This window comes from Geospiza fortis, unplaced genomic scaffold (assembly GCF_000277835.1).
Source record: "Geospiza fortis unplaced genomic scaffold, GeoFor_1.0 scaffold40, whole genome shotgun sequence".
Classification (NCBI taxonomy): Eukaryota; Metazoa; Chordata; class Aves; order Passeriformes; family Thraupidae; genus Geospiza; species Geospiza fortis.
Window position 1 is genome coordinate 19,340,100 of NW_005054297.1, and position 14,833 is coordinate 19,354,932.

Sequence of the window (14,833 nt, forward strand, 5' to 3'; positions counted from 1 at the left end):
CAATTTTTTACCGTAACTGAAGATAAAAGAATCTTTGCTGTTTCATGTTAGGCTTTTGCATCCTTGAACCTCTTAACTGAAAATGTTGCACAGACTAAAAAAGATTTTTCTAGATTAATACAAGATACAAGTCATAAATTCCTATAGATTTTTTACATTCAGATAGTCAAAAGCTTAAAAGTCTCAGGAATTTTATTGATATATCAGTATATAAACACACACATCTCTATAATTAATCTGTTCTTTAGAACTAATGACTCTCGTTCTGTGTCAAGAGTATCACTTGGCTTTGTTTCCTTGATATTTATGGTTTTGTAGGTAGAGGTTCGATGACAAAACTAACAAAAAAAAAGGTTCCAAACAGCAAATGAATACTATCTTCAGTTATTGGTTCAGATTAAATCTAATACATGTATACAGTTTGTTCATAAATGTATAATTACTGATAAAGTGTTACCATACAACAGAAGCAAAATTTTGAGATGAGTTGAAAGCCATGTGAGTTATATATATAATCCATGGAATGTATGTAAGAGAAGATTCTTTTGCCCAGACTAGTATGTTTTTAACTATATATTAATATTAAAAAAAAAGACCCAAACATGTAGATAAAGGCATGTCAAAGAGCAAATATACAGTACCTTTCACTATCTTATCCAAATAGTGAGCTTGAGAATTAAAAAGAAAAAAAAAAACAGACAGACATTTCAGAAGTGTCACATGAAACAAGAATTGTTCAGAATTCACATGCAAATCAAGCAGGTGCACCTGACATGAGAGGTCTTACATTACAAAATGAAAATGTATTTCAAGGCTTTTAAAAATGCAAGAAATTCTCTTTTCAGCAAGCATCGTCATGAATCAATGAAACTGTTTTAGAAAGTAGGCCTGCAGAAGCAAAAGGGAAGCTACATTTCTGAGACTACATTTTCTTCTGACATGTCTTCACATGCTTTGATTTTTTTTGTATAACAAAAATATAATCAAAGCTAGCTTAAGAAATCGATTTTCAACACAACATAAGAGCAACTCCTTAGCATATGAGCTTTAAAACACTAACCACACGGGAAGATTTTTGATTTGCAGGTCACTCATAACTCTGACAGCATAACCAGCACACTATCTTAATTCTCACTGGATTAACAGGATTCTTTGGAGGATCTTTTTTCTTCTGCTTCAATTCAGTCACAGTTATTCTTCTAAGCACACAAACCAAGTATGTAAAACAAGCTGAATTGTAAATATGGGGTGGAAGAGGGCGTAGAGGGGTTAGTAGTGTGATGATCCATTTCATTTTGAAAAGCAGGTGAAAATTAAACATAGGCTTTAGATGTATAAAAATAAATAACACGGTATATACCAGAATAGCAAGACTTCTTTTTGTAAGTTATGACACTTGAGATTTCACAAAAGATTTGAGGAGGCAGATGGATGAATGACATACAGAGCATAAGAAGGATTTCAAGCTACTTTTAATACATGAGACACAGCACAGATGGGTAACATATTCCCTCCTTCCTTCCGGGAAACAGGCATCAACTGCAGTTGTGTGAAAGGGGTTAATGTCCTACAGCAAAGCCACCACGTCCTTTGCAGGCTACCAAAGCCCAAGAAGATGGGAGACTGCAGACCATGGCAGTGGGGACAGCCAAGCTGAGCCAGGAATGCTGGACTCCATCCCCTGGTTTTGCTGGGGACAAGGTCTCTCAACACAGTCCTCCCAGCCTCTCTTTCCTTTAAAACTTGACTTTCCTAAATCCCTGATGGATGATGGTCCCTGTCTGGCAAGTTCTCTGTCATTGCTAGGATCCCTTTGGGTGGGTAACAAAGGCCTTTCCAGCTATAGCCTTTCTTGCAGCTTAGATGAACAGAAAAAAGCTGCTCTGGACTCCAAGGAGGGAGGTGATATATATCAGACTGCTACAACTAAGAGGAGAAAATTTTCTAGTTCCTTTTTCTTGAAGAAAGTGTCAGGTGTCCACTACACAGATTTTTTTTGTTTTTCCCCTACAATGGTGAGGTTAATGCCAGACAAATTAAGATGAAAACATCAATTACAGAACATTTAGAGCAGCAGCAACAAACTAGATAGCTTTTCACATTAATCACAAACAAAAAGAAATATGATACAGCTACATTTCAGGGTGGATCAAATTCTTCTCTTACTCATGCAGTATAATTCCCCTTGCTCCTACACAGCTTAAAACATGGTGTAGTATGTGTGGAAGAAAAATCAAGCTCTATTTCATAAAATGAAAGCAATCAGGTCTGTCTGGGGAATTCATCTATCCACCAGTAAAACATAAAATGCCTCTTCAAGTGTAAGGATAGGTAACAGAACATTAAAAAAACCTCCTAGGCAACTGAAAACAGTCTCTGTAATCCCAAGCCCCACACACTATTTATTTTCAGAATCCAGTCTTCATTATAAAACTCCAAACAAACAGCAACAAAACAACAACAAAAACCCCAAACCCAACCAAAGCCCCCACCAAACCTCCCAAACACAAGAGAGATTAGGAAAATGCTCTTTTAAGATTTTTTTATAATCCAGCAGTCTTATAAGAAGTCAGCTCCAAACCACAAAACTGTAATTCTCAGAAAACAGGTTCTACCTTCCAGCATCCTTTTACTCACGGTCAGCTGACATTAAGGGCAATGTTAGAAACTGTTTTGGTTAATATGTAGCATTGTAGAAAAACCACAAAGCAGAAAATGAATGACCAAAACCTGTATAACTTTCAGTGAAGTTTAACAAGCCATGCTGTCTTCCTTATCTTCACGGCACCGCAACTGAAAGAGGAATGAACCTGTGTGGAAATACAAAATACAAGCCTTCCCCCCATCCTGTATAGAGAATTCTAGGTGGGATTTGGAGGACTTCAGTAGGATGGAGCATCTCAGCAGGCACTCCTTGCAAGATAGTTACACATCTGGCACATAAAGCTTACCTTATGTCCTTAAAAAGTCAAATTACAGACCAGACAATATACCTACAAGAGTTTTCTTGCAGAGATTAAGACTGTGCCATTTAAATCTTGCTATTATCTCCAGAGGTAGAAGGACTTCACATAACTCCAAGTGGAAAAAAGAAAATCAAAAATGAAGATATAAGATTTGTACATTTTCTAGGCTACTCAAAGCCCAAGAAGATCTAAATGGCATTCAAAATTCATACAAAATAAACCAGAAATGATGCCATTAATCTGTGTGGGTCTTTATATAAATATGTGCAGATAAATGATTTTACAAAGAAACGGTAACAGCCAGGCAAATTCACACTTAAGACAGCATATTTCTTAACTAGTCAGAATCTTGACTTTAAAAAAAATTATTTAATGTCTCCCATTAGTTTCCTATCAGAGATGTAAGTCAGTGTCTTCCTTACTCATATACTGCTTCCTCCAGTTATGACAGAATAGTCTAAGAATAAAAGTACATATTAAATCTATTTATTCCAATCAGCTCCCATTTAAATCAGCATGAGTCACATACCCATTGATTTGATGTTCCTTAATTGGTCCTTATAGCACTGCTTTATTCTGATTGTTCTGTCATTTGGGACAAATGGTGACATGCTTCTAAATGCTGTACAGTGAATTTATATCTCTGTTAGTTTAAATCATTACTCTCCATCAGATATCTTCACCCACCATAATCTTTGTAATCTGTACACTAGACTGTAACATGCCCCATGTTTTTGTAATGTATATAGAGGCCTGTTACAGTGTCAATTCAATAGCTTGAGAGTCATGAGAATTACTTTGTCCTTGTCTCACTTCCACCAATACAATCAGCTCTCTCCCTTCCTTACTGCATTAACACCTCTTCCTCTAAAAGAAAACAGAAGGAGAAAATAGAAAGAGAAAAAAGAACCAAAGAGGGGGGAAAGAAAAGAACCAAAGTAGGGAAGAAAAGAAAGGAGAGATGACGAAGAAATAATTTCAGTATCGGCAACAACAAAGAACGCTATTCTGCTCTTCTCAGAGCAAGTTCTGCTTTGCCTCCTCTCCTCATCCCCCACAACTCCTTACTGCACTTCCCATTCCCCGGTGAATGACTGCATAAGGATCTCTGCTGCTCACACAAACTTCATGCTCTCTACAGGAACATGTTAGGAAATACCTTACATCAGTCATGTTTACATTCCTACATAACCTTGCACCAAGTGTCACACAGGGCGACAGCAGGTTTTTCTTGAAATGAAAACTGACCATAAGCAAACTATGCTATGTTGTTACCATATTGTTTCCCTTAAGCTTTCCACACATCTGTGTATCTGTTTGTTTAAAGGTAGAAAGTTTTAATATCTTCACTTATTTTTATTAATCTTTTGTATTTGTATAAAACTTTGTTTACAATCCATATGCCAAAAACCCCTGAACACATCAGAAGAATACCATGATAGTAGCCATGTCAACCATCCAAAATTTAGACAGTGATGGGTTTATGGCTACCTGTGCAAGTTTTATACATTTTTTCCCTTGTGAATGTGCAGAGCTCTCAGTCCTCATTCAGCACTCATTCTCTCACAAACAACAAACAGCTTATGCCCTAGCAGGCACACTATGCTAACCTAAACAAAGAAGCAACAGTTCTCTTTCAGAGTTTCCTATCACCTTCCTCCTTAAGTCACAAATATTTAGCACACCCTCTTCACACTACTGTTGTGAAGAGAACTGGTGTTCTTACCTCATTTTACCAGTAACTAAAGCATAGAAACATCAGAGTGAGAAATCTCCATTCACTTCACAACAAGCACCTCTGATGTGATTTTCTAGAATACTTAGAATTATATAGTATTTCATACAGGAACCAACATTTTAAGCAAATCACACATGTGCAAATCTTGTTCCCAGAAAGTGAAGAACAGACAGAGAGAACTTCTTTACAGCCTGTACTTGTGAGCAACTAACAGAAAATACATGTTAGAATCAAGGGTGGAATCCAAGTCTCCAAAATCATCCTTAACCAGTTCATCCTGTGCATCAGTCTCTTATGAACATTACTTTTTACTCCCTGTGCAGCCAAGTAGTGGCAGGGGATGAGGCACACACTTTATCAGGGGTTTCACAGGCACTAGCCAGCAGAAGAAAAAACTTACTGTAAGCTTTAGGAAAAATGCAGTTTTAAACAAGTTTTGGTGCTTGTTTTGGGGAAATTGGTACAAAACCCAGGGGTGACAGTTCTGTCTGGCTTTTCTAATCTACTCAAGATTCAGTCCACAGTGGTTTACTCCTCCTGACATGGCTACCAGATCACCCTTATTTCCTCTCATTTCTACCCAGCCAGAGTTTAACTATTTTGACAATTAAACCACATTTTGAACATACCACCCCAAATAACCCCTGTATTATTTAAACTCAGCATTTCTTATCCTAGGGAATACCATACTGATTCCTTTAGGCAACTGCTTTCCCTCCCAAAGAACAACTAAAAAAAGCATGCATCCACATGCAAATTCAGAGGAGCTCCATGCCTCTACCAAAAACTTACAGAAATCCAGAATTCACAAAATTTTAAAGCTACTTTTGTAGCCTGTCTTTAGAAAGGCTTGCTCATGTCAAATTCAGCATCTCCTACAGTGTTTTTTGCCTGGCAAACTGCTTCCTAACTTGGATTTGTGCAGCTGATTATTCTTAAGGATTGAAGCCAGCATTTGTTGAATTGCACCTTATTTTTCTGCATAGTCTGTGCTATTTGTTAAAGTAATTTAAATTCTTGTCCTGTCTTCCAAAGTGCTTGGGGGCAGCAGGCTTTGGTATCATTTGCAAATGCAATTCCTTCTATTCATCACTGAACAGTACTGAAAGCACATGTTCTTCCACTGTAAGCAGCTCATAGTCATCATCCATTCTCTGAGTTTGTAAGAACCTCGTCTTAGACAGACCATATGTTCAGAGCATTGCTGCCAATAGAGGAGGATTACAAACACTCTCCCCTTTTGATACTTTTTTGCTCCTAAATTTCCCTTTGCCCTTCTTGTAAAGGAGACCACATGGAAGGAATTATAGTTTCACACAATTTCATTTTTTTTCCTCCTTACAACGGCCAAAACACTGTTGTCACTCCAAACTCCTACCTTTTTAATCGTTTGTGCATTTTAAACATTTGCAGAGAGGCCTGACTTCACTGCAATTTATCCCTTGCCAAAATTGCAACTGTTCTTTGCAGCAATCATTTATGAGATTTGTATACAAAGGCACATAAGCCCCTTACCCTTTACATTTTTTGTTCTGGACATCATCCCAATTTTACTCTAAAGTAAGATTTCTAACCATTATTACTGGAAAGCCACACATGTATTAGAATGAAAGGTTCAGTTATTTTTAAGGATGTAATAGACATAACAAATTTAGGACTACTGGTAAGATCATGAGCAGTGCTGTTTCCTACTTAATATTAGTTTAGCTGGAAGAGGATTTAGAAGAAAGATTATATACCATTAAGGGGTTAAAACTATCCCACATGTACAGACTGAAAAAGTTCATTTGAATCAACAAACTTGTGAAGACCTGCCTCAGATACAGGTAAAAACCTGACACTCACATTAGGAACTGCATAAAAGATAAATTTAGCTTGAAAACACATTAGGGCATGGATCAGGATGGGAAGCATTACAGTTTCCATCCTTCTCCCTGACTGAAAGTATTTAGGGAATGTGGTCTGACCAGCATGCAACAATACAACATACAAAAGCACTTACTCTCTGGCCACTTCAGCTCAAATAAGTTTCACAACAGGCTTTAAAATTCTTCACATCTCAGAGGATTCTGCTGCTTTCTGAAAATGTGCCTAACTTGAACTTCACATGTGGTCCTCATTTAAATGCAAATTAACCAATTAGCAATTTAAAGTATGCTAACAGTTAATTTGTATTTGAGATACTTGGTCTTGAAATGTGTTAAGGTCTGGCCAATAACTCACTTTTTTCATAGCTCCAAAAATGCATGCTCATCTTAAATCCACCTAGTAATTGAGTATTTTTATGGTTACCAACTGTAGAGATATTTGGCATATTCAAAGCTTGGTCTGGCAATTTAATAACATGCCCTTTAGGCACACAAAATATAAACCCCAAATTTTTTCTAAATTTCATGAAATCTTGTTAAACTGTGATTATCAGTCCTCCGGATGCCAAGAAAGTTATCATCTCTTCCTCGCAGGCTTTTTGCATTGAGGGTCTAGGTATAAATATTGCAGTAAAATCCCAACTGCAAAGCAGTCAGGTGTTTTGAAAGTAGGGTTTCACTCACAATACTGTGGTGAACTAATTGATACTGGATATAATTAGTTTTGAAAATTTGACTGATTTTATCTGATAAAAACTGTTTGTCAAAGGTCCTACCTACATTCAGATACAATCTTATTTTGAAGATGAAACTTGTATTCAGGCATGATTCCATGAACCCATAACTAAAGAAAACCACAAATTTAGGGATTTTGATAATTGCAGAATATATCCATACAGAAGTAATTATTACAATTTGAGGGACAAAAAATTTTAAAAGAATCATAAAATTTATAAAAAATTCCTGTGCATGCAATAAGGTACAATAAACATGTGACACATTAAACAGCTCTGCAATGTGAATATTGTCAGGAATTAAACTTCCAAGAAAAGTGAGCCATGCTTGGCAATTAGCATCAGTACTGAAATGACAGTGGCCATCATAGTACTGGTTATCTGTGCTGCTAATGTGCAAATGTAGAGAAGATAGATCAAGCCCTCAAACTGGTTCACAACTTACTCTGTTGAGCCCACGTGTCAAAAATGTATAGTGTAATGATATACAGCCATATCAAGTTTTCTATAAGCATCTCGTTTAATTAACTGAAGGAACACATTTGTCTTGCTCTCTGATCTTTGTACAGAGATAAAGTGTCATTTCCCTGCAGTCATATTTGAAATCTGTAGTTTAAGGAGCCCCAAGCTAAACACGTGCTGAAGGGAACAGGTGCAGGCCATCTAACTTACTGGAGGAGATTCTGTCTCAGCATTCCTCAACACTTGCTGTACTTTGGTGCTTATGCTGGTCTGATTGTGGCCACACGGAAAACCAGCACATTGATGCCTTCATGTTTGTCCCCAGTCAGAAAACCATTTTAATCAGTCACCAGAACAGTCTGTGCTAATGGAAACACACTTAAGGGAAAGTGCTCTAGACTTACTTTTTTTCCTAATTCTGAATATCTAAGCCAGATGATACTCCCGATTTTCTGGCCAAAATAAATGAAACTAGAAATTCCTTGCTGAGGAAAATTTATTTTTTTGGTTTGATTGATTTGAATGTCATGCTACTGTTTTTGTTGCAAAGAAAAAGGTTAAAATAAATAATTTGCTGTTGTTTTTTTTCTCAACTAAATTTTAGGGGGAATTCTTAGAAAATAAACCAATTAGATCCCAGTTCTCAGTGGAATATCAACATAAGCTGCACACTTCTCAGTAAACCACCACTGGCTTTGATTTTCAGTTCTGCACACCAGGTAAAGCAGCCTCATTTGGCACTCAAAAGTAGCATGCAAGTACCATGATGCTAACTTTAGCCCTCCTGAGGGATTAATGGGAATGCTTAATGACATTAATCCACATTTGCTCGTTTATGTTTAGCGATATGCTTTCCATGCATACATATACAAATATTAATTTTGGATTGAAAGATAATTGTTCAACATGATAACAATTAAACAGCTGTAACCTGTCTTGTGTTAAGTAATGGAGCTGCAGGCAAGCTTTATAAACAGATGGTCTTACCCACCCAAGCTTAATGTTAAAGACTTTTTAAAAAGAGGTGTTGACAATTCTGAACAAGAAGGCATAGTTTTAATGCAAATTGGCAAATTTGCAATTTAGATTATGATAAAACTAATTTAGTCTATAGAAAAAATTAGGCTGCATTGTAAAAGTGAGTTGTTTCATAGCACACCGATACAGCAGGTTCCCCACCAACATAATTATTTACTAATTTCATTCAGCTAACAGAGTTTAATGGAAAAGCAGCTGGAAAAGTATTCATATTTATGGGCTTCCTATAACAGTTACCTTATATACTTATGGTACATGACAGTTATATCACAAAAAATAATAGACTTTCTGAAATAGTATCTGTTCCAATCTCACAAAACAACTACTCAGACAGGAGAGGGTCACTGAACTCGTTGCAAGCCAGGACAGAAAGGAAACAAAAACATACTTTAGCACAACTCTGTTATGAAAACTTAATTACAGAGCAGATTTTCATCCAGGCTATCACCTGGGCACCAGCTGTGCATCTGCTGTCTTGTATCCCATTGAGATGCAGGTTGAGCTTCAAAAAATAATACATGGATGCTCACCTCAGACCCATGAATGTCACTTGCAGACCAAATAAACAACTGACAGATGAGTTTCCATAGTTCTGCAGTGAGCTGTTGATTTAACCTGTTCTTATGGGGATACAGGAAATTGTGAAACACGACATTAAAAATTTTAGCAGTGCCTGTTGTGACAGGACAAGGTGTAACGGTTTTAAAGTAAAAGAGGGCAGATTCAAACTACACTTATGGAAGTTTTGTTCAGTTGGGTGGTGGAACACTAGAACAAGTTGCCCACAGAGATGTTGAATGCCCTAGAAACATTCAAGGCCAGGCTACATGAGGCTCTCAGCACATGAGGCTCTGAGCAAATCTAGTTGAAGATGATACTGCTTACTGCAGGGGGGGTTGACTTCTAAAGGTCCCTTTCAATCCAAACTATTCCATGATCCTATGAGTTTATGACTGCAGTTCTCTAGAGGGAAGAGATTATAAGCAACTTAGGTGTCTTAAACTGTTTACTGCTTGAAACATACATTACCTATATTTAGTTCAAACCTCTAAGATGCTAAACAATAGCACCAAGTTTTGAGTTTTGCTAATTCCTATTAGATTCATTCATCAAAAATGCTGAGCATGTACTTATCTCTGAAGATCTGTGATATAAATATGAGGAAGGATGCATTCAGAGCAAAGGCAGTGGCTCACAAGTGTGGCTGACATCAGGTGAGGTATGGAAGTTGCACCACCCTGTGCCAAAGGTCCATAACAGAACAGTGGATATCAGCAATAGACAGCAGGTTTACTGCATCAGTCCAAACAATCTTGTCCATCTTCCTATATTCATTGCTTAAAACCAATAGACCTCTCCACCTCCCTGCTTTATTTAGTCTCCTCTGTTCTCTATCACAAATGAAAGTATATAAAATACATATGTATATTATTTTTCCAATCCAGTCCTGTCATCTTCAGGCTTAGGGATACCCTGAGGTTGAACCCAGATAAGCAGATGTCTAAATTTTTTTTTCTGAACACAAAAAATCAAATCTTTGCAATCATCTATAATTTTTCTTCCCAACATCTGAAGTATTGAACTAAATTAAAAAAATCAATGAAATAGGTATCTGGCAGTTTAGAGTAATTAGAATTTCCTCTGACTAAATTCCATTTAAATATTTTGAAGTATATGTAAAAATCAGCATAACTCAAGAAGCAATCTAAGATTTAAATGATATTAGAGAGAAATACAATTAAGGACTACCCTGCTTTAATAAGAAGACAGGTTTTTTCCTTCACGCTATGTTTTAACACGTCAGCTTACAATGCAAACAGTAGGCTAACTGAAAATGAGACTGCACAGACAGTTATCATTTAAGAATACATAAAAATTGTCAGCTGAGGTACAAAACATTTTTTTTTACCATTTTGAATGACTTTCATGCTTTACAAAAATACCATAAATTCTTTGATCAAATGAGTTATGGATTGAGATGATTCAGTACATATTCCAGTTAGTGCCTCCTGAGTAATGCATACACATCTCCCCATTTTGAACATCCAGCCGGAGATCTGGAGTGTTATTCCTTTCATAAAAAGTGAGTAAAGTGAATCACCCTTAAGATTTACAGTTTCTTTGCAATATTCCTTTCTCAAAGAAGCTGTTAATTTTGGCTGCTGCACTTCATAGGGATTCCAGCTAATAGCTGCAACAAAGAAACGCATTTGCATTTCCAAAATACTTCACAGTACCTCAGCTAAACGGTTAATGACTTGTAGAAATAAGGAGGGTGCAATTGCTTATTTTTAGACATATAAAGGGGGAGTGAGTAGGCTTCTTTCATACACATAACACAAATTATGCAAATATTCTGCTATTAAGTAGAGAGTTGTAGGTAGCATAAAATGCCTGGATTACATATGGAAAGTGACAAAAAAAATTGGTTTGCATAGTCCCTTGTATTTTGAAATTCATTGCTCTGAAAGAGCTACTACCTACTGTAGGGCAGATGAGAGAAAAGCAAATTGACTCGTCATCTGCCAAGCTAAGGAGGCAGCAATTTTTCCCCTACTAAGTTGAAATACTGTTGGAAATGAGCAATAAAATGACCTGGATTCTCTGTAAGATGGAAAGAAACAGGTCTAAAAAAATAAATGTAACAGCAGGCTAAAGCCTGTACCCCGTTACTTGCCTTGGAGACTGTAAGGGCAATATAAACAAATCAAACTATCTTTACAGCAGCAGCCAGAAAGTAAACACCCATTTAAAGAATAAACAGGTGGAAAGACAGACCTGCTTGCCCAGTGCTGAGGAAAAACTTGTTTGTGCTTAATATGTTGGAAAAATTGTTCAAAAGCAGTTCATCCGTGTATAACTACAACCCTTGAAATGCTGCCAAGGTCAGTGAGACCAACAGCAGAGTGATCTGCTGAGTAATTGCTCGTTGGCAAGTTAAAGCAGTCAAGGGAAAAGCTTTATCCGACTTCTAAATATTTACTTTCTTTTATTGTTCAGAAAGCAGTTCTCTCCCCACCTCTCCACTCTCTTTGTCAGCATGTTTTCTGGAAGCTCCTCAAAAACATTAACCCTATTGATTCTCCCTCTGCTTCTGCAGATGCATCTTGATTACCTCTCCCTCATACGTTCGAGCAATTTCATTAGTAAATAACAAAAACTCCAAACCAACCAACCAGCCTTTAAAAATCAATTGTGATTGCTGTAAAAAATAATTCTGAAGTCAATCTTATTACTTTCACACCTGACTCCCTTCTAAAAAAGAAAACCTTGCCTCATCTTCTGGGCACAATGAAGTGGGTATTAATTAACACAGCTGTAATAGACCCTCATTTTCCCTGCCCTCAAAGCTCTTACTTACCACTGCCTCTCTTACAGCACCAGCACCTGCCCCTCAGCCAGGGCTGTAAAATACTTGGGTTTTGCTGTTTTCTAGATACTCGTGTCCCTATTATGGCTCAGCTGTGCTAACACATTCAGAGTTAGAGCCCTTCCAAAACGTCCATGAAAGTTAAAAATCTCCAGGCTCTTTTTAGCTTGTGGCAAAAGCAAATCATGCTACATTCACATCCATCAGCTGCAGTGCAGTTAGACTTACTGTCCTATCCTGTTGCTTCAGCTACATCACCCCTGCTAACCATCTCTTCTCCATCTATCCAAATCCAGAACCATGTGGGGTTTTTTACTTATTGGACTTGTTTTGATTATTCATATTATTATTCATATAACTCAGTGTTATGCTTGCCTTTGTCTGACCTGTGGCTACCTCTTTTTTTGCCAATTCAACCCACCTCAAAGTGCTTAGCCATGATGCTTCTCATACTTGGGCGATGTGCCCCATAAATACTGCAGTCACTGGGTTAGTCCTGGCACAGCCTCTAATGAGCTTCATGCAATGCTCTCCACTCACCAAAGTACAAACTAGCCATCTCTTATATGCAGAGCACTGCCAGTTCCTCTGCCTGGGCTTCCTACCTGTTGTCATGCGGAAGTTTTTCTATATGGCTCTGCCAAGATCAAAATTGTTTGGATAGGACTCTACTCCACTGTTACAGACTGGCAGCATCTTGCACAAAGGGGCATTAGTGTAGAAGGGATTTTCTTAGCACTATAGCTCCATGTTTTCTTAGTCCTCCTATTTACATGCATGATTTCTCACGCTAGCTCACTGTCAAAGCCTGTGTAGTGGAGAAGGATATCCTGCTCTATACAGGACATACAGACTCTAAATGATTGGGTACAAAAAGCTCTATTGATAATGGTATAGTAACTTCCAAAGGTTTTCAGGCACTAGAACTAACTTGGTTACAGAAACACATAAGCTGTAATAAGGATGGCTTCTTCCCAATCAGCTGTATTAAACTACTGTTACGTTATTGACACGTAAGAAATTTGACAGTATTCTAAAATAGAATATTATGTTGACAAGAAGATAATTTTGGGCAGTTAGGTATTTTTTACATGGTGTAAGTGACATTTTTATGTAGGCAAGCCACTTTTTAGTGTTTCTTCTCCTTAAAAGAGAAAAAAATAAAGAAAAACAATAGGAAGTTTCATTTTCAAAAGACATAAAGCTATCATATAAAAATAGAAAAGCATAAATCAAATAGTATATTTAACATTCAAAATAAAAGTAACCTTCCCCTCAGTGAAAGGCAGTTAAAGGGAAAAGATTGAAGAGGAAATTCTTCCACCTTCTCTTCATGGCAAGCTAGCTATGAAGAACTGATCAGCCATTATATAACCATTTCCTTTCTTAAAATATCAATTCATTTTCACAGACTGACACATGCAAATACTCGCTTTGAAGAAACGCTCTTCAAAGCAATACACTTGTGATTCAGAGGCGGCCAGCAGCGCCGGCCGTTTGCGCTTTGCAGCGAGGACAGGGTAAAGCGCAGGCAGCCTACCAATGGTGCAGTGCTCTCCGTTCCATCCCTGGCTGCACTCGCACTTGCCGTCCTTGCAGGTGCCGTGCTCGGCGCAGCGCGGGTGGCAGGCGCGCTGGCTGCAGGAAGCGCCCGTCCAGCCCTCCTCGCAGCGACACGCGGCGCCCACGCACACGCCGTGCGCGCCGCAGTCCGCCGAACACAGCTCTGCGGGGGGACAGAGGGAATACAGGAGTTAGGAGCACTAGTTTTAATTCAACACGGGAAGAATAAGAAAGGCAAAATCTTTGAAAGTTAAATCAAAGGAATTTACTGTGAAAGACATTTTCACTTACGATTCAACAAAACAGAGAGCACAGAGTTTTATCTCTTTGCTAATGCTCTTTTAGTTAGCTGGCAGACTTAAGTGACATTTAAGTGTTCACAGATCTGCTAGCTTGCGGTAATTTTCAAGCATGTTTCTTTGTGGTCACATATGTCTTAAGAGTACCCTTTTGTATCTTAGATTATATGGCACTCACCTACCAGAAGTTACACTGTACTCACAGCGACAAAATGTAAGGTATACCTAGATAATCATTGTCTGTGGTGAGTGAAAATCTACTATGACGAAGTTCAAATTAGCAAGGTTTCCCCTCCATACTCTTCTCCCTGCTTTCTTTCAAAGTTGAAATGTGCCATTACTGACACATTTTTCATTATAAAGAATCAGCCTTAGTGAGACAAATTAGCACTATGCCAACACACTGACACATCTGTAAAGTATAAAAGATCATTTTACTCTTTTACTTTCAGTAAATTTGTATCAGTGACAGCTATGAACAGTCTGGTTTCAATAATAATTTGTTAAAAAAATAAATCAACATACAGCAATTTAACTTGTCATTTACATATAGTAACACAATCTTGTATCTGATAGAATAATTGAAAAATATGTTAACAGCTAAAGGTAGTCAGAGGCCAAACAATGCATATTAAGTCTCAGCTAATACAAGATGATAATTTACACTGCCAGATTTTGTATTTACCATTTTGGTTCATTTAGTCAGACTCCAGCAAACTTTACTTCTGCTAAGCAGAAAACAGAAAAATAAAGAGATACAATACAGCCTGAGGGACTTTTTAGTTCCTCGGCATG

The 14,833-nt window shown here is 37.5% G+C and overlaps 1 protein-coding gene across 1 annotated transcript in view; it reads right to left on the bottom strand.

Annotated features, from left to right (window-relative positions):
• The window catches only part of TENM3 (teneurin transmembrane protein 3), a 370,730-nt gene that overhangs the window by 66,621 nt on the left and 289,276 nt on the right, over positions 1-14,833 (bottom strand). Inside the window, 2 exon segments of the mRNA XM_031064333.1 lie at positions 642-668; positions 13,717-13,902. Of these exon segments, the coding sequence (XP_030920193.1) occupies positions 642-668; positions 13,717-13,902 (213 nt within the window).